The 18,436-nt window shown below is 41.6% G+C and overlaps 1 protein-coding gene across 1 annotated transcript; it reads right to left on the reverse strand.

Annotated features, from left to right (window-relative positions):
* Positions 1-12,163: 12,163 nt before the first annotated feature.
* Positions 12,164-17,121, reverse strand: LOC104586512 (Tetratricopeptide repeat (TPR)-like superfamily protein). The gene is made up of 2 exons (XM_088890920.1): positions 16,969-17,121; positions 12,164-16,869 (listed from the first exon to the last, which is right to left on the reverse strand). The coding sequence occupies exon 2, from the start codon at positions 14,410-14,412 to the stop codon at positions 12,514-12,516; it is 1,899 nt and encodes a 632-aa protein (XP_088747046.1). The 5' UTR covers positions 14,413-16,869; positions 16,969-17,121; the 3' UTR covers positions 12,164-12,513.
* Positions 17,122-18,436: the final 1,315 nt, after the last annotated feature.

Here is an 18,436-nt window from a genome sequence, read left to right on the forward strand (position 1 = left end):
ATCCATCTGGGAAGCAGAGCAAGAAGGAGTCGACAACCATGAGCGGCTAAGCTTTTCTTTTTTGATTCAAGGGGGATTTTTTATTCAATTGTGTCATGGTGAGGTTCTATGTTTAATTTAAATTATTGCTTTTAATTCAAGTATTCGTTGATTCTTGTGCATGTTCTTATGGATGTTAATGTTAATTAGTTAGACAAATTAATTAATGTTGATCTTCCTACTGCAATCCATGGTTCGATGATCCGTAATTGTCACGAATAGTGGTACAAGTAGCAATTAGGTTATTATCTGTTTGGGTCAATTGTTCGTGACAGCCTTTGACCAATGTATTGACATGTTTTAATCTAAGGGGAATCAACGGAACAAGATTCGATAATTGCAACTATCTCAATTATTGTTATTTTGGTTTAATTGTTTTCACAAAGGTTATTGCTATCATTAATTGATATGGAACGCTATCGTACCCAGTTAGTTAATGATAAGTGTTGATCGAATGCTGGGTTTGGTAAGCTAATTCAGGAAAACACGAGGTTTATTATGGCTATCCTAATAAATCCTAAGGTTAAATGCTTGAATTGAAAGACTGTTGAAGTTTACCTATGATCGATGACCAATTGACTCAATCCGAACCCTTGGATCAGAATTCGGCAAGACTGAATTTTCCTTGTTAATTGTTATTTGTTATTTTGCGTTAATTGTTATTTTAGAAATTTAATCATTCGAATTTCCCACTCTTTAAAATTTCGCATTCGGCTGAGAAATTACTAGCTCCCTATGGGATTTGACCTGGTACCACTGTTACTACAAATTTATTGTAAGGTGGGACTAGAATTAATTTTGAGGGCTTCGAGAACCCGTCAAGGAGCGACTTATAATCCACTCTCTTGGAGTTCGCCCATGACGAGGAGGCGACTGGGTCTTATAGTCCTGAGGTCCTTTGTTAGATCGGCATTTTGGCCCTTAGGTTGGGGGAGTGATAGTCCACTCTCCTGGAGTTCGTCCATGCCAAAGAGGCAACTGTGTCTTATAGTGCCGAGGTCTTTTGTTAGCTCGGCGTTTTAGCCTTTAGGTTGGGGGAGTGACTTATAGTCCACTCAGCTCGGTAATTATAGGTAATATTGCCTTAGGTTGACAATATTCCATGCCTGAGGTATATGCTTCCCTTCTAGGGTCTCAAGCTCATACATTCCTTCCCCAAGCACCTGCTTAACTCGGTAGGGTCCATCCCAATTTGGCCCGAGTTTACCAACACCGGGCTCAGGTACCATGACTTTACGAAGAACCAGGTCTCCGATGCGGAGGTTCCACTTCTTGACCCTGGCGTTATAGTACTGAGCAACTCTCTGCCGGTAGGCCGTGGTCCTAATGTATGCGAGGTGCCGTACCTCGTCAAGTAGGTCGAGGTTGGTGCGTAGCTTGTCTTCGTTTGATTCATCAACGTACACTTCCAGACGTAGCGTGGGAACCTCGATCTCGGCTGGGATGACTGCCTTGGTGCTATAAGTGAGGTTGAAGGGGGTCTCGCCTGTTGCGGTCTTCACCATGGTTCGATAAGCCCATAGTACATTGGGCAGTTCATCTATCCACAGTCCCTTAGCTCGGTCTAGGAGTACCTTCAGTCTGTGGAGAATGGCTCTGTTTGTGACCTCCGCTTGGCCATTCGCTTGAGGGTGCGCCACTGAGGTAAAATTTTGTTGTATTCCCACATCTTTGCACCAGTTCTAGAATTTAATGTCCTCGAACTGTTTGCCATTGTCAGAGATGAGTATTCGGGGTAGTCCAAAACGACAAACTATATTCTTCCAGAAGAAGTTCTACACATTCCGCGTTGTGATCCTTGTGAGAGGTTCCACCTCCACCCACTTAGTGAAATAATCAACTGCTACCACTAAGAACCTCCTCTGTCCTGTCGCTGGTGGAAATGGTCCGAGTATATCGATCCTCCATTGTGCGAAGGGCCATGGGCCGGTGAGGTACTTTAGGTCGACAGTGGGTTGGTGGTGGATGTTGGCGTGCTTCTAACATTTGTCACACTTTCTGACGAAATCAATCGCATATGCCTTCAACGTTGGCCAATAATATCCCTATCGTAGCGCTTTCTGGGCGAGGTCCCTACCCCCCAAGTATCCGCCGCACAAGCCCTCATGAGTGTCGTGGAGCATGAGCTCAGCTTCAGAAGGTCGCAAGCAGCACAGATAAGGGAGTGTGTAGGATCTTCGGTACAGCCATTCGTTTATTATGACATATTTGGCTGCCTGACGCTCTACCCTTCTGGCAGAATTACGATCTGCAGGGAGGGTCTCGTGTAGCAGATAGCTCCCGAGCGGATCAATCCAGCTCTGCTCTGCTTGTACGACAGGAGCGACCTCCTTTGTCCCCCCCCCAAAGAATGCTAGGCCGAGGTAGGTTCTCTATATACACGGTTCTTATGGCGTTGCCGCTTGTGCTGGCCAATCGGGACAGGGCATCGGCCTCAGCGTTCTCGGATCTCGGGATGTGTTTGATAAAGTATGACTGGAAGTTGAGCAGAGCCTCTCTGACTTTGGCTAAATAGGCGACCATGGTTGGCTCGTGAGCATCGTATTCGCCGGTGACCTGGTTGACCACGAGCTGGGAGTCACTGTAGATAACGATGTGTTTGGCTTTAGCTTCATTTGTTAGGGCCAGCCTGGCTATCAATGCCTCGTACTCCGCTTCATTGTTGAACGCAGCGAACTCGAAGCGTAGCGCATACTCCAATTTCACACCGCTTGGTCCGTACATAACGATTTCGGCTCCGCTGCCCTGCTGATTTGACGAGCCATCCACATGGAGGATCCAGGGCCCCTCATCCCAGGTCGGGTTCTGTCTAACCAGGAGAGAGGCCGTGCTAGTTGGAGCCTCACTGTGCTCGGGCTCGGCCAACTCAGGGACCTCGGTGCTGAAAGTGCATTCTGCGACGAAATCGGCTAAGGCTTGGACCTTGATAGCAGTTCGCGGCTTATACTGGATGTCATACTCGCGGAGTTCGATGACCCACTTTGTCAATCTATCAGATACCTCGGGCTTGAGCAAGACATGCCTCAGAGGCTTATTGGTGAGGACGACGATCGTATGAGCTTGGAAATACGGTCGAAGTTTCCGAGCTGCAACAACTATCGCGTATGCCAACTTTTCAATCTCTGGATACCTCGTCTCTGCTTCTTGAAACACTTTGCTAAGATAGTAGATGGGTCGTTGGACTTGATCTACCTCTTTTATTAGTACCGAGCTGACTACCTCGTCACACGCGGAGAGGTACAGCTCCAAAATGTCTCCCTCCTCGGGTCGGGTCAACACCGGGACGCTAGCGAGGTACCTTTTGAGCTCGTCAAAGGTGAGTTGACACTCTTCGGTCCATTCGAAGCCCTTGCTTCTTTTAATTACCTTAAAGAAAGATAGACAACGATCTTTCGATTTGGACATGAAGTGGCTCAGAGCGGCTATGCGGCCGTTCAACCTCTGAACCTCCTTCAATTTCTGGGGTGGTCTAAATATCTAAGATGGCCTTAATTTTGTCAGGGTTGGCCTCAATGCCACGCCGGTTAATGATGTAACCTAAGAATTTACTCGATGTGACATCGAAAACGCACTTGTTCGGGTTTAATTTCATATTAAACTTGCGCAAAATTTCAAAAACTGAGTGCAAATCTTTTATTAAATCATTTGAAAATTGGGTTTTGACGACCATGTCGTCTACATAACACTCTACTTTTTTGCCGATCAACGGCTCAAACAGTCGATTTACAAGTCTCTGAAATGTTGCTCCGACATTTTTCAGTCCGAAGGGCAAGACCTTGTAGCAGTACAGGCCGAGATCGGTTATGAAGGCTGTTTTTTCTTCATTAGCAATGTCCATTCTGATCTGGTTGTAGCTCGAATAGGTGTCCAAGAAGCTCAACAACTCATGCCCTGAGGTCGCATCCACCAAACGGTCGATCTTGGGGAGTGGGAAACAGTCTTTTGGGCGAGCTCGGTTCAGGTTGGTATAACCGACGCACATGCGCCATTTACCGTTAGGCTTTTTTACCGGAACGGGGTTGGCTACCCAGCTCGGGTAATGGACTTCCCTGATAAAATTGGCTGCGAGGAGCTTCTCGACCTCCTCATCAACTGCTCTCCAACGCTCCAGGGCTAGGTTGCGTTTCTTCTGTCTAACGGGCCTAACTACAGGATTAATGTTCAATTTGTAAGTGATGATTTTAGGGTCTATGTCGGGCATCTCGGCCGCAGACCATGCAAAAATATCTAAATTTTGAAGTAAGAAACTTACCAGTTGAGATCGTAGAGTCTCCTCAACCAAAGCGCCGATCTGGAGAGTTCGAGCTGAATCCTCTGTCGAAGTGGAGAAGATCGGTTCCTCTGTCTTTGGCCACTTCGGGGGATTCCGCTCTTCTCTTTCGATCTCACGAGCCGAGGTCCTTGCCGCGGTCGAGGTGCAGCCAGCGACGATTGATCCACCGGTGATCATTTGGATCGTTCCCCGAACTAGCCTTTCTTCGGGTGGCTGCCTCTGCAGTTGGTCACCTTGCCTGTTGCTGGACTCAGGAGCATCTCTACCTTGCTCCCCCTGCCGCCCTGTTTTATTATCATTTTGTACAAAATTTCTTAAATATCTACGACGGGTGAGTTCTTCTATCTCATTGCGGAGGTTTTTACTACTTTCGATACTATGACCATGATCTCTATGGAAATGACAATACAAATTCTTTTTCTAGTGTTCGGGTCTCCTCTCATCAGAGGTGGCCACTTCACGTAGGTCATGTCCTTGATTGCCATGAGGATCTCAACTCGCTTCGCGTTCAATGGCGTGTAGTTCGGCCTTTCGGCTGGAGAAGCTCGGAAAGACTGATCTGGCCTTCCTCCCCGAGCTGGTTCTTTCTTCTTGTTGTCCCCGTGGGTCGAGGACTCACCTTCTCTTTTCCTGTTCTCAGGCGGGTTCTCGCTCTTCTGGTTCATCTCCTCCTCCGTTCCGATGAATTGGTCCGCAAGCTTGAGGAATTCAGTTACATCCTTAGGTCTATTGACAAGCACATGCCACTTGAACTCCTTGTGCGTTATGCCTCTCTTGGTTGTTGTGAGCCTCACCACGGGGTTCAGGTCAGGTATCTGTAGGCATGCATCATTGAATCTCTTGATGTAGCTGCGGATGGACTCCCCTTCCCTCTAGACTATGCCGAGGAGGCTTTCTTGGGTCCTCGGGCATCTCTTGTTGGAGACAAAGTGCGAAGTAAAGATATGTATGAACTGCACCCAGCTTTTGATTGACCTGGGCGTGAGGTTCCTATACCATGTGCGAGCTACTCCCTTAAACGTAGTAGAGAGAACTACGCACATGCAGGACTCACTTGCTCCGGCTAGGTGCATCTGTGATTGAAAAGCATCTACATGATCATTCAAGTCGAATGATCCATCGTACTTGTCTAGGGGAGGTACCTTGAAATCTTTCGGCATTAGGACGGCGAGGAGTTCGGGAGCCAGGGGAGATGGCACAGAGAGGAGCGGAGTGGCTTTTGCTGCTCCCGAGCTCGCTTCTTCTTTTAGTTTGGGCAGGATCTTGGCTGTAGCTCGGCGAATTCTGCAACGTCTCCGTTACTTTTTTGTTGGTTCTGCGTTGGTGTTGTTGGCCTTTGTGTTGTCAGGCACCGTTCTCGCGGGGAGTGGCTCGGACTGCTGGTAATGGCTACGGATGGAGGGACCTTGCTTGGAGTCTGCGGCCAAGACCTCGAACCGATTTTCCACAAGCGGGATTTCAAACTCCGAGAACCGAGGTGATGCGGGTCTAGCAGGCTGAAGGTGTCCCGACCTATTCACATGTTGTGAGGCGGGAGGAGTGGCATGTTTCGCCCTCCCGCGGGATGAGACCCGACTCCCAAGAGGGTTCTAGATTTGGGAGGTTTGTCCTCAACGAAGGGGGTGTTCATTCTAGCGGCAAGGCTTGGCTGGTTGTGCGACTGGATGCCGAGGTGAAACCGACTGCTAGTTTTGAGGTGCTGATAGACTTGGTGCAACACTTGCTGCTGATACAACTGAAACTGTTGATAGACTTGGTGCAACACTTGCTGCTGATACAACTGAAACCGACTGCTGTTGGTACTGGTGCTGATAGACTTGGTGCAACACTTGCTGCTGATACAACTGAAACTGTTGAAACTGATGCATTTGAGCCTGCATTGCTCGCATGCAGTGCACCAGGTCTTCAAGCTGGTTTTGGCCGGTCACCGGAGGAACAATGGAGGGTTCGGCGAAAGTTGCTCCTATCGTGGAGGGGAGTGGAGCGTTCACAGGTGCCATTATCTGAGGCACGTTCAGAGTAGGAACTCCATCCGTAAAGAGGGGGACGGGAGCTCTCCCGGCGGGAATACTTCGATGCTTAAGTTAGTAGAGGGAAGAGAGAGTTGCAGAGCAAAAATGAAAGGGCTAGAGTGTAGATCACGCAAGTTACCTTTGCTCTTGGGGATCGGAGCTCTTATATACTGATGTCCTGACAAATCAGGTATAACCGCCTTTGATTCTCTACCGCAACCGTTACTTGCCAGGGCTGAGCTGGTGGGCATAGGTAACCGTTGCAGAGTACAGCCCTGCCAGACAAGGGACACCTCTCAGGGTTGGCAGGCATGACGCCGCCTGGTGAGAGACGTGGGCGCAGTCTGCAGATTTGGCAGGTACGGTTGTTAGGCAGGAGATCTTCTTGTGATATGCCAAGCTGCTCTGCCCCGAGCTACCCTGTGCCGAGGTGCTTCTACCCGAGGTGGCCTACTTGAGTTTGGATAGGGGCGGGTTTATTCTTAGGAGGTTGCCGAGCTCTACCCGAAGTGCCTTCAGCTCGGGAGATTCCCGTCTTGGGAGAATCTTAGCTCGGGGCGCTTCCTACCTGGAAGAATCTTTGCTTGGGGTAATCGGAGTGTCATCTTGTAGCGACCTGCCACGTTGAATCTTGGCGGACTGGTCACGCTGAGTTGTCACTTATGTTGAGTCACGTCCACACGTCCTCTTATGATGAGGTCGGGCCAAATCACCCTCCATCAACTACGAACTTAATGAGCTAAAAGATAGAGTTGGAGGCTTACTTTTCATATGTGACATTGACAATGATTTTCCAGTAGTTGCAACAAGTTGAAATGGTGTTTAGACGAGCTCTCAAGCTATTGGAATGCTTCCATTCGATCTTTAATATCAAGGAGATTCTAAGTCTACCAAAGGGCTAAAGGGTTCTTGAAAATTTGAAATCTGAAACACATTGGGAAGATTTGAAGTTTAAGGCTCAAAGATTTAACAAAACCTCTATAGTAGCTAGAAATGCTTCTAGGCTCCCCCCCCCCCCCCCCTTTTTTTGGGCTCAATTTAGGTCTCTATTTATAAAGAAAGAGAAGGAAACCCAAGTCTGAAACTTGCCTAATCACAAGCCTTAGGCTTCAAGAAATCCTAAACATGCAAGAAGGCCTAAGAAACTAAATCTAATAGGGTTTTTGGAGGATTTTCGAGGGTCTAATCAATCAATACAAGATTTTTATGAATTTTCCTAGGGTTTCTCATACTTGGGCCATGTTTGGGAGTGCTTAAAAATAAGTGCTTATTTTGGCAAGGACCAAACCAATAAGCACTTATTGGTGTTTGGAAAATAAGCCCGAAATAAGTGGTTATTTTAAAAATATGGGCTTGTTAAGCCCAAATTTCTAGCTTTTTTTAAGTGCTCATTCAATAAGCACTTATTCAAATTTTTCTCCCAAAATTGTCCCCGATAAATTTTTAAAATACCAATTATATCCTTTTACAAAAGTAATTTTACAAGGGCACTTTTATAAAAGTAATTTTATAAAAAATACTTTTCGAAAGCACATTTATGAAAGTACTTTTATAAAAGTACTTTTAGAAATACTTTTACGAAAGCACTTTTATAAAGGTACTTTTACATGAAAGCACTTTTATAAAAGTACTTTTATGAAATTACTTTTACAAAATCACTTTTATGAAAGTACTTTTACGAAAGAACTTTTATGAAAGTACTTTTACAAAAGCACTTTTATGAAAGCACTTTTATGAAAGTACTCTTATAAAAGTACTTTTATAAAAACGCTTTTATGAGCGTACTTTTACAAAAGCACTTTTACATAAGTACTTTTATAAAAGCACTTTTACAAAAGCACATAAAAGTATTTTTACAGAAATACTTTATCAAAATACTTTTATGAAAGCACTTTTATAAAATCACTTCTATCAAAGTACTTTTATTCATTCACTTTGGATTGGATATTTTGAAAATCTGAAAGAAAATGAAGGACAAAAGAGTCACAATTGCTTGTTTAAGTGCTTATTAGAGAAAAAGGACCACCAAACCCCAATATAAAATAAGTGCTTATAAATGCAAATAAGTGCTTATTCAATTTAACATAAGCACTCCCAAACATGGCCTTAATGGTGTTACTTTTGAGCCTATGTCATGTTCAAATTTGACCTCTCAGTGGCAAAAACGTAAATTTGAAATGGCCATAATGGCCTTTATGTCACTTCTTATGCCCAAGAATGATTCCTTTGGGGTTTTTGAGTTCTTTTAGTCTATTTGGCTTATCCTAATTAGTCTAAACTGGCATTTGATATCGCTTTTAAGAGGTTTGAAGTCTGAAAACATTTCTTTTCAGACTCCAGAAGCGTTTGGGTATGCATCTTAAAATTGATCTGAAATTGAGTTTCAAATCTGAAATGTTTAAATCGTGGGCCATCACTGAACGCGCTCAAACACGTTTCAGATGTGTTTGAAAATCTTAAACACCCCTCATAATATTGAAATGGACATCCCTTTTTAAACCCAATTTTTTTTATTCTCCTAACCATCGGTGACGTAGGGACAAGACTCAAAGTGAGATGGCGATGGAGAACTCGAAGAAACACTATATTCATTGGCCACCACTGCCGTTATTCTCAATCGGCCAACGGCAATCCTGTTCAATTTCTCAGCAGTGGCGTTCTCAGTCATCAGTCCTGTTCGATTTCCCTCTCCCTCCATCCCGCTTTCTCGCGTTTTCTCTCCCCTGACTTCCCGTCGACCGCCACTGTCGTTGTTCTCAGTCAACTAGCAACGGTCCTGTTCTCTCTCTCTCTCTCTTCTAGCCAGCTGCCACTATCGTTGTTCTCAGTCGGCCGGAGGTGGTGCTGTTCGAGGTAGGCAGTAATGAAGATCTGAAACCCCCGATCCAGGATAAATCCATTGACAACGTTTGTTTAAAGGAAACCCTCGATCCAGGTAGTAATGAAGATCTGAAACCTAGCTCCAACAACAACTCCTATGCTCTTTTCCGGTGGGGAGTCAGATAACACCGGGGAGTTGACGGAGATTTGAACGGCTTGGGTTCTGAGTCTAGCTCGGTGGTTGTGTCTATGGAGTTCATGAGAGAGAGAAGAAAGTAGTAGGGAAGGTTTCAAGAGTGGTAGAGAGAAGTTGAATTTTAACTTATAAATTTATTTATAATAATTATCAAATTATAAATTTATTAAATATCAATGTTTTTATTTTTTTATAATTTTTATTTGTATTAATTATTAATTATTTTAATTTTACAAAATTTTAAATATTTAATAGTTTTAATTTAATAATTTAATAATTTGATAATTATTAAATATTTTTTTCATTGTTTCTTGGACTTTATTACTATTTTCATTATTATTTTAACTCTTAATAATTTATTTTTAATATAAATTTTTATAATTTTTCAATTTTATTCTAATTTTAATAAATTATTTTTTATTTTTTATAATTTACTTATATTTTTTATATTATTTTGAATTTAATAATTTATTTATATGAAATAATGAAAATTGAACTCAAAATTTCCACATAATCTGTTTTAGGGGTAAAATAGTAATTTAGAAATTTTTAGATGTTGAAAGGTTGATAAAACACAAACTACTTTATCTATTCAACCATCTAAAAAGTAGAAAAGCATTCATGCCTCTTTTCAGATTTCACACACTTTTAATATTTTTTCAACTTTTCAAACTTCAAATTTCAAATTTATCAAACACCACCTAAGTGTTTTAAAATGTCAAATATAGGGATGACATCAACCTCTACCTTCTTAAAAGTCTAAAGTTAAGACAGATGAAGGGGCGATTTAATATAGTGTGTCGAAACATAATACATATAGTTTAATGGTCAAATGGGTGAATTATGTCATGAAATTTCATGTACTAGGGTTTTTTCGGGTCTTTGATCATAGTGGTAAGGTTCTATTAGTAAAATGAGGTTTGGGTAATGGAAATCTATGGCCGATAATCTCTAATCAATAAAATTTGTTAAAATATATTCTTGGCTTGATGGTGGGTAAAATAAAGGAATCTTAGGATGAAATTTGGTGGATAAACATTTTTAAATGTTATGAATCCGATTAGAAAAATTGGATCTTTAATCATAAAAGTAAATTAAAATATTTTGTTTGAATCAAGGTTCTAACTTATGGATCATTAACCAAACAACCAATGAGAAAGTTTAAAATGGAATCTTACTTATTTTGGAAGGAAATGAAGGAATTTAAGGCTAAAACCGGATAATTATATTAAGGATTTTAGAGTTAATGAGAGGGGTATGGGTGCTTAGGTTATAATTTCTTGTGTGATTTAATTATAAGTACCAAATTAGAATCTTTATTAATTGGATGGTTAAACAAGAGAATATTGAATTGAAATTTAGCATGTGGACATGGATTAAGATGAGAAATCGAATTAAAGGTTTGGACCTAAGAAAATATTTGTTGAACTTAGTTGTCTTGTTTTATTCATCCAAGGCCATCGAAATGAAATCTTGACATTTTTTATAGTTGATCATCGTAGGTTTGCAATGGGATTTGGGGATTAATTGTATCTTAATATCCTTAAAGCAATGGATGTATCGGATTTGATTTCGTGTGGAGTCAAGGTTCTAATAATGCGTAGATCAAAACCATTGAAGAGAAAGTTGGTGTGATAAACAATAAATCTTTGGAATTTGGTCATGAAATACAATGTGTAATTAAGTTATAGTTTCCCAAGTTTAGTGATCGTATATGATTGGGGAACTAAAACCTATGTAATGTCTAATGTTGATCTTAATATTCTCATTAATTTTAAGTTTATTTGTGTAGTTTGGGAAGGTGTTTAATTCACAAAAGGGACTTTGGGCTTTAACAAGTTTCAAGTTGGTCTGGTTATGTTTTCAAGTTTTGGAGGTCTAAATGGAAGACATAAAGAAATAGGGTGAAGGGACCAAACAAAAATTAAGTGTTGATACTCATTATACTTAAATAATAAGCAAATGAATAACATAAATAGACATAAAAATTTCCAATTATTTAATTAAAACAAAATAAACAAACTATCAATTGTCCTTCACATAATACTCAAAACATTATTAAATTCAACACATAATAGATAAGTTCATATTGCCTTACAATAACAAAGACACCATCCAACACATAATGCTTAATGCCATACCCTACTTGTAAAATCCCAAAACCTGTCCCTAACCCAAAATCTATTTAAAAAAAAAAAAAACCATTCTAAAGTATACTTTTACCAAATGATTTGACCGAAACCTGCTTGTTAAAAGCACTTACACTGTTACACAGAAGGCATTAATTACCCCTAACCTTTGGTGAGAGAGATTTGAGAGAAACATGTGAGAGAGCTTTTGAAATGTAAAATGGTCTCAAAAAGTAACATGAAGTGATGAAGGCAATATGGGGTTTCAAAAATGTATAAACCCACAAATAACAACCACATGGAAATATCCCATGTAGTTCTGACAAAATGGTAATTGCAGGGGCAAAGGGAATCAAAAAGTGCATGGTGTCTTTGTCGCAAAACAGAATCCAGGGGTCAAAGTCTCACAACCTCCTAAATACAGGGCGTGTCCGTACTCTGTAATTTACCTAGAATAAAGTAAAGCAACGAGATTTTTCAACCTCTGATCAGTGAAGATGGCAAATATTAGCAGAGAGACCAGTTTTCTAATTCTGCAAAAAAGAACCCAACTCAAAGCTACTCCTAGGGCTCTACACTTCTACCAATAATAGAAGAGGAAAAAAAGGCATAGACAGTTTTAACTAAAAAAACAGCATCAGCATATGGAAGAGCATTAAATTTTGAAATTGGAACTCAAAACGGTGCCCGATCATAAAGATAATAGCATCCATTACACAGTTAATGGCTAAACAACCTACAATGCATACCAAAAATTACATTCAGACAATCAGACCCAAATCCTTGAATCAGGATCATGAAACTTCTTATCCAAATACAGTCAAGATCGGTCTGCAGTGCAGCATTACATCAACAAGGATGTCATTGTCATGTATGACAACACAAATTGTGTAATACAGATGAGTACAAGACAAATAGGAATAAAAAAGAAAAGATAAAATAATTGCTCAATTAATAGTTAATTCATTGAAAAATTTACTTATGATACAACAACGTTCCCCAGAGGAGCTGCTTCTGTTAATAATCTGGCTCAATAAATGCAGTTCACCAATAATCCCCACAAGAACATGACCCATCAACAAAGTGGTGGAATCTATTTCGATCCCTCACAACAATCTTACGACCTGTGATCTTTGAAATCAACTTGGTTGCAGTGTGGCAGTCTGTACAAACTCTGAGGTTCTTCACAATCTTAATCGCGGTACCTGGTTGGGTACTGATAAGCCCAAAAGCAATTGCAAGCTTCTCACTGTGAACTCCAAGTGCATGTTCTTTCTCCGAGTCTCCAATATTATGCAACACTGTATCTGTCTGTGGAGTATATCCATGGGCCTTGAGCCATCCATTCATCTCCTCCAACATTGCATAAATATCTTTGCATTTTGGGTGTTTCAAGTCACCTGAGAGAAATTCATGTACCTTGTTGTTCACTTCAATCGAGCTACACCCTGGCTCCTTCTGCACACCACTATCTTTCATCATGGTCCTCACCTTTGCCACTCCTTTCCAATTACCCACTGCAGCATAGATGTTAGAGAGTAGAACAAAAGTTCCTGAGTCTGCAAGACCACTAGAAACAAGGAATTCAGCTATATTCTCCCCTAATGTGACATTTCCATGGAGCCTACAAGCACTAAGCAATGAACTCCAAAGAACATGATCGGGCTCAATTGCCATGGTTTTAACAAGTTCAAATGCTTCAACCAATTGCCCAGCACGCCCTAGAAGATCAACCATGCACCCATAATGCTCAATTTTGGGTTCAATTCCATATTGCTCTTTCATGGAATGGAATAAAGTCCACCCCTCAGTAACCAAACCTGCACGACTACAAGCATTTAGAACGCCGATGAATGTAATATCTGTTGGGCTGAACCCCATCGCACACATTTTAGAAAACAATACCAATGCACTTTGGCTGAAACCATGCATCGCATACCCCATGATCATTGAATTCCAAGCCACAACATCCTTATTGATCATTCCGTCAAACACCACACGAGCATCATCTAGGCTCCCACATTTGCAATACATGTCAACCAGTGCAGTACCAATATGAACATTGACTTGAATCCCATTATTCTTGATGTAAGAATGCAACCACCTACCCAGTTCTAGTGCTCCAAGCTGTGCGCAAGCAGAGAGTACAGAGATCATTGTCACCTCATTAGGCCTCACTTTTACAGACAACATCTGTCTAAAGAGATCCAAAGACTCATTTGGTCGCCCATGCTGAGTATACCCATCGATCATCACGTTCCAGCAAACTACGTCCCTCTTCTCCATCCCGTCAAATAACACTCGAGCCTCACCAAGATCCCCATGCTTTGCGTAGCAAGTAATCATAGCAGTAATAGAAACCACACTCTTCTCCCGCATTGTATTGAATAGTTGGCATGCCGAAACAACATCCCCGCCCCGTGCATACACATCCAAGAGCGCCGTTCTGACATAGACATCAGAATCCAACCCAAATTTGAGGACTTGGGAGTGGAGAGCTTTTCCCAGTTCAGGAGGGCAGGCCTTCAGGATGGACGAGAAGGTGAAAGCATTGGGTTCAACCCCATTGGAAAGCATTTGAAAATAGAGAACCACGGCCTCTTGGTGGCGGCCATGGAGGGCATAACCATGGATGATTGCAGTCCATGAGAACACATTCGGATTGTGGGTGCGATCAAAGAGGGAGCGAGAGTAGTCGAGACGACCAAGAGAGGAAAAAGAGCGCTGGAGCTTGAAATTCAAAATGGGGTGCTGCTCCAATCCGTGTCGGAGAATGGCCGCGTGGATTTGGAGAAGCTGGTTTACGCTTTTGGCCTTGTCAATCAGAAGCGCAGCTCGATCGGCGGAGAGAAGATGGTGGGTGCCGTGGTGGGCAGTAGACGGAAGTGGGAGAGATGGATTGTGAATAGTGGTCGACGTGGTGAAATGGGTAGTTGAAGCCATGTCGCGTTAACTGTTTTTCAAAACTTTCGCGCCATTGCACGTTGAGAGTTGATGCAGCCAAGCAAAGATTCTCTGGCTCTGGCTCTCATCTGTTTTCTCCAGTTCTCCTTCAACAAGGGGAATCATGACAGCCACAGCCTACAGAATTTAACCAAAGTGGATTTGGTTGAATTCCAAATCTGCCCTTAAATCCAAGATCCCAATTCCCAAACAAACAACGAATTTCAAACTCTTTCCTTTTTCAATCGGTAACCATGAAATTCCAATTATACCCTTTAAACAGACTACTCTTCCCCACCCGCTAGGGTTTTGGAGGTTTTTTACGCCATTCCCTTGCCTCCATGAACACCTGCGAATCCTTCCTACCAGACGAAACCGCCATGAGTGGAAGCAGAGGGCAACCCGGAGATCCATCTCTCTTCTCCTTCGCCATCGCCAAGGTCGCGGTGGCTCAAATCTGCGTATCGATTGGGTTCACCGGCGCCCAACATTCGGCCCTCGAAGTCCTCTCCGACGTCGCAACCAGGTACCTCCGGGCCCTAGCGAAATCCGCCTCGTCGAACGCCAGCTCCTGCGGCAGAACCGAGTGCAACCTCTTCGATGCCATCCACGCGATCGAGTACATGAATTCGCCACAAGGCTTTCAGGGCGCTTCTGCAACCGATAGACCCCTGTTAAGTTCCAGAACCATGCGAGACATCATGAACTTCGTCGGCTCCGTCGATGAAATCCCCTTCGCCCAGCCGATCCCCCGTTCGAAAAGATTAGTTATTTCGCGATGTTCCGTCAAACCCAGACGGAATCTCGAGCGGGAGCTGCGGGACCAGCCCCCGTTGCCTCACATCCCGCCATGGCTGCCCCCGTTTCCTGATCCGAGCACGTATAAGGAAGGTGGAACCAGTGGGGTACGTAGAGGAGGGAGAAGCTGGGGAGATGAGGAAGAGGAGGATGGGAGCGTCCATGGCTCTGCTTCTGCTGCATGCGAGAAGGGGAATTGGGAGGAAGAGGAGGAGGAGGAGAAGAAGAGAGTGTTGCCGGTTGAGAGGGGAACTGTGGGATTCAAGCTGGGGCTAGGGTTTAGAGGTCTGGAAGTGGGATTGAGGAATGGAGTCTGCAGAGGAGGAAAAAGGGTTTCTTGGCATACCAGTCATAATAACAATAATAGCGATGACGAAAATGGCGATGAGAAAAGCTTCAACAGAAGAAGTAGAAGAAGATAGTCTCTGTTTTTGTTATACATTTGTTTCCATTTGTTAAGTGTTTCTGAGAATAAAAACTATAAATTTTTGATCGATCTTCGCGGTATGAAGAATGAATGTCGTCCTGTTTTTCTTCTAGTTTCTGGTTAAAAGGAGATGTAACTAAAAAACCAACTTAATTATCTTCCAGTAGAGATGGTAGCAACGTCGACCTCTGAAGGTAGGGGTTATGGGATCGATTCCCATACCTCATTCTCGGTTACTCGGAACTCGGTATCGCAATTTATCAAAGTCTGAACTCTGAAGTCAAACCGTGCGTGGCCCAGGCGGTTGCGCCCCACAACGTCCCACAGTACATCTCCGCCGTTTATTAGGAATATCTTTCGATTGGTCTTTGCCAAAGTTAATCTGGCTAGGGTGAAATCAAATCTTCTTTTTTTTTTTTTTTGATCAACTATTGAAGTGTTGAATGGGGTTTTCCTTTTTCGAGTTTGAATTCAGTCTTTTCACTCCTATCGACCTGCCCTCTTAACTCAGGTTGTCCCATCTCCTCTCCCGAAAAATCCGACGCCGATGATCATTCCGGCAGATACACCAGAACTCTCCATCCCTCTCATTTCATATATTCTCAAATATTTTTTTTCAGTTTTTTAACTTTTTTATACAATAGAAAAACGCAGAAGGGAAGAATCGCCGGAAGATATTCTCTAATATGTTCTCTCTTCCTCCTGCAATACTCCGCTCTAAATTCACTGATTTGAGTTTAACCATGGAATGCCTCCGGCTGGGCTGATACGCAGTGAAGGGATAAGAGCAAATTTCATGGTTATTTAAGGAATGAAGATGGCGTTAATTAAAACTATAACAATTGTGTGGGTTAGACGAGCACAATCGTTTTTGTGACCAGAGGGTTGATTCTCTCAAAAAAATAAAAAATAAAAAAGATTAGAGGGTTGAAGCTGAAGACCTCATAAACAAGTTCAGAACTTGATTTTGAGCCATGATGTGTTTTTGTACTTTAAAGGGAAATCAAGAGTAGTTGGAGGTTGAGTTGCGTAAATTAATTCAGTTTGGCTTCCATCAAGGAAAATGATGAATCCTTTTCCTATAGTCGTTAATTTAAAGATAGAAAGCAGTCGGTTTGTGCATAATCAAGACAAAGAGCCTTCTGGGAATAACATATAAAGACATTATTGACATTGTTTCAAGCCTTTATCTTAACCAGAGCCAGCACCTGTATCTTCGCGATTCTTTCCTTCTGCGTTTATTCAATTGCAAAAAAGAAGAAATTAAAAAGAAAAAACTGAAAAAAACATATTTGAGAATATCTGAGATGAGAGAGATGGGGAGTACGTACCTCCGACGTATCTACCGAAACGATCGTCAGTGTTGGATTTCTCGGAAAGATCCGACGAGGGAGGAGATAGGGTGGTCTGGGTTTCAGAGGGCAGGTCAATAGGAGTGAGAGACTGAGATTGAAACTTGAAAGAGAAAAACTCACTTTTTTGGGCGAAATGGGAGTTAACGGCCGTCTCATTTAACTCTGCACGAGACTGAAATGCATGCGTGTGAGAGGACACGCGGCCTCTTCTGATAGTGTGGGACGATTTTGGGGGCCAAATCGGTGGGGCGCAGATTCGAATCCAGTTGGGAGTTTCTGGTACCCCTCAAAGATGAGAATGCAACACTTAGGGCATCTTCGTTTGCACTAAAGCTTGACGTCTAAATGTCTGAAATCTGAAGGTTGAGTTATGAAATCTAAAACTTGAATGTTGTTCTGAAATAATGTTTAAAATATAAAGTTTGACATCTAAGGTTTGGCATCTTCTGCAATAAAGTTTAAAATATAAAGAATGTTGTTCAATGCTGAGTTCTGAAAAATGACAATTGATCATTTTAACTTTGGATATGACCAAATGTGTTTAATTATTTAACAAATTAATTGATGATTAATAAAACAAATATAAAATAATTTATTAATAATATTGATAAATAATTAAATATTTTTAAAGAATTGAATAATTATTAATTAATTAATAATTATTTAAAATAAATAATTACATAATTATTAATTATGTAACTAATTATTCATAATCTTTATTCATTATCTAATTCATAATAATAATAATAAATCATTAATTAATTACATAAATTAGTAATTTACAATTATGTATTTCATAATTCATTATAATTTAATTAAAATAATGAATAATAAAATAAATACTACTAGTTAATAAATATTAAATAGGTAAATAAATAATACATAGATAATTAATAAATAATTTTAATTTCTAAATTATAGGGTTTTCAAATTGTAATATACATAAATGGAGAACGATTTCAGGCATAATTTTTTGAAAACAAAAAATGGAATCATCAAAAAAGAAATGGTGGATTAGCCATTAAGGCTACAGTGAAAAAATGGAACCAAATGCTCTGGTTCCCTCTAAAAATGCATGAACGCTTTTCAGCATTCAACATTAAGAGGCAACAAACAAGCCCTTACACCACTGATTTGGAACATTTTGTGTAGGCCCCCTTATGGTTGATCTGCAAAAGCATGGTTTTCAAAACCGGACCAGACCGAACAGTCGGACTGGAAAATTAGGAACCAAATTGGTTCCATTATTCCCCAAAATCAGATTCTTGCCAAAAACCTTTGATGTCGGTCAGTAAACCACTGACCCGGGCAGTTAACCATTCGAACGGTTTTGACCGTTTTTTATTTTCCCGAGAACCGGACCCCTGACTGGTTCGTTCTCCAAGTCGGTTTTAAAAACCTTGTGCAAAAGGATATGAATTTGTATGATTATATATTTGGGAGT

This window comes from Nelumbo nucifera, chromosome 7 (genome assembly GCF_055504915.1).
Source record: "Nelumbo nucifera cultivar China Antique chromosome 7, China Antique-T2T, whole genome shotgun sequence".
Classification (NCBI taxonomy): Eukaryota; Viridiplantae; Streptophyta; class Magnoliopsida; order Proteales; family Nelumbonaceae; genus Nelumbo; species Nelumbo nucifera.

Excerpts from the sequence above, each read along its gene's own strand:
- LOC104586512 (XM_088890920.1), bottom strand. The coding sequence starts at position 14,412 with ATGGCTTCAACTACCCATTTCACCACGTCGACCACTATTCACAATCCA.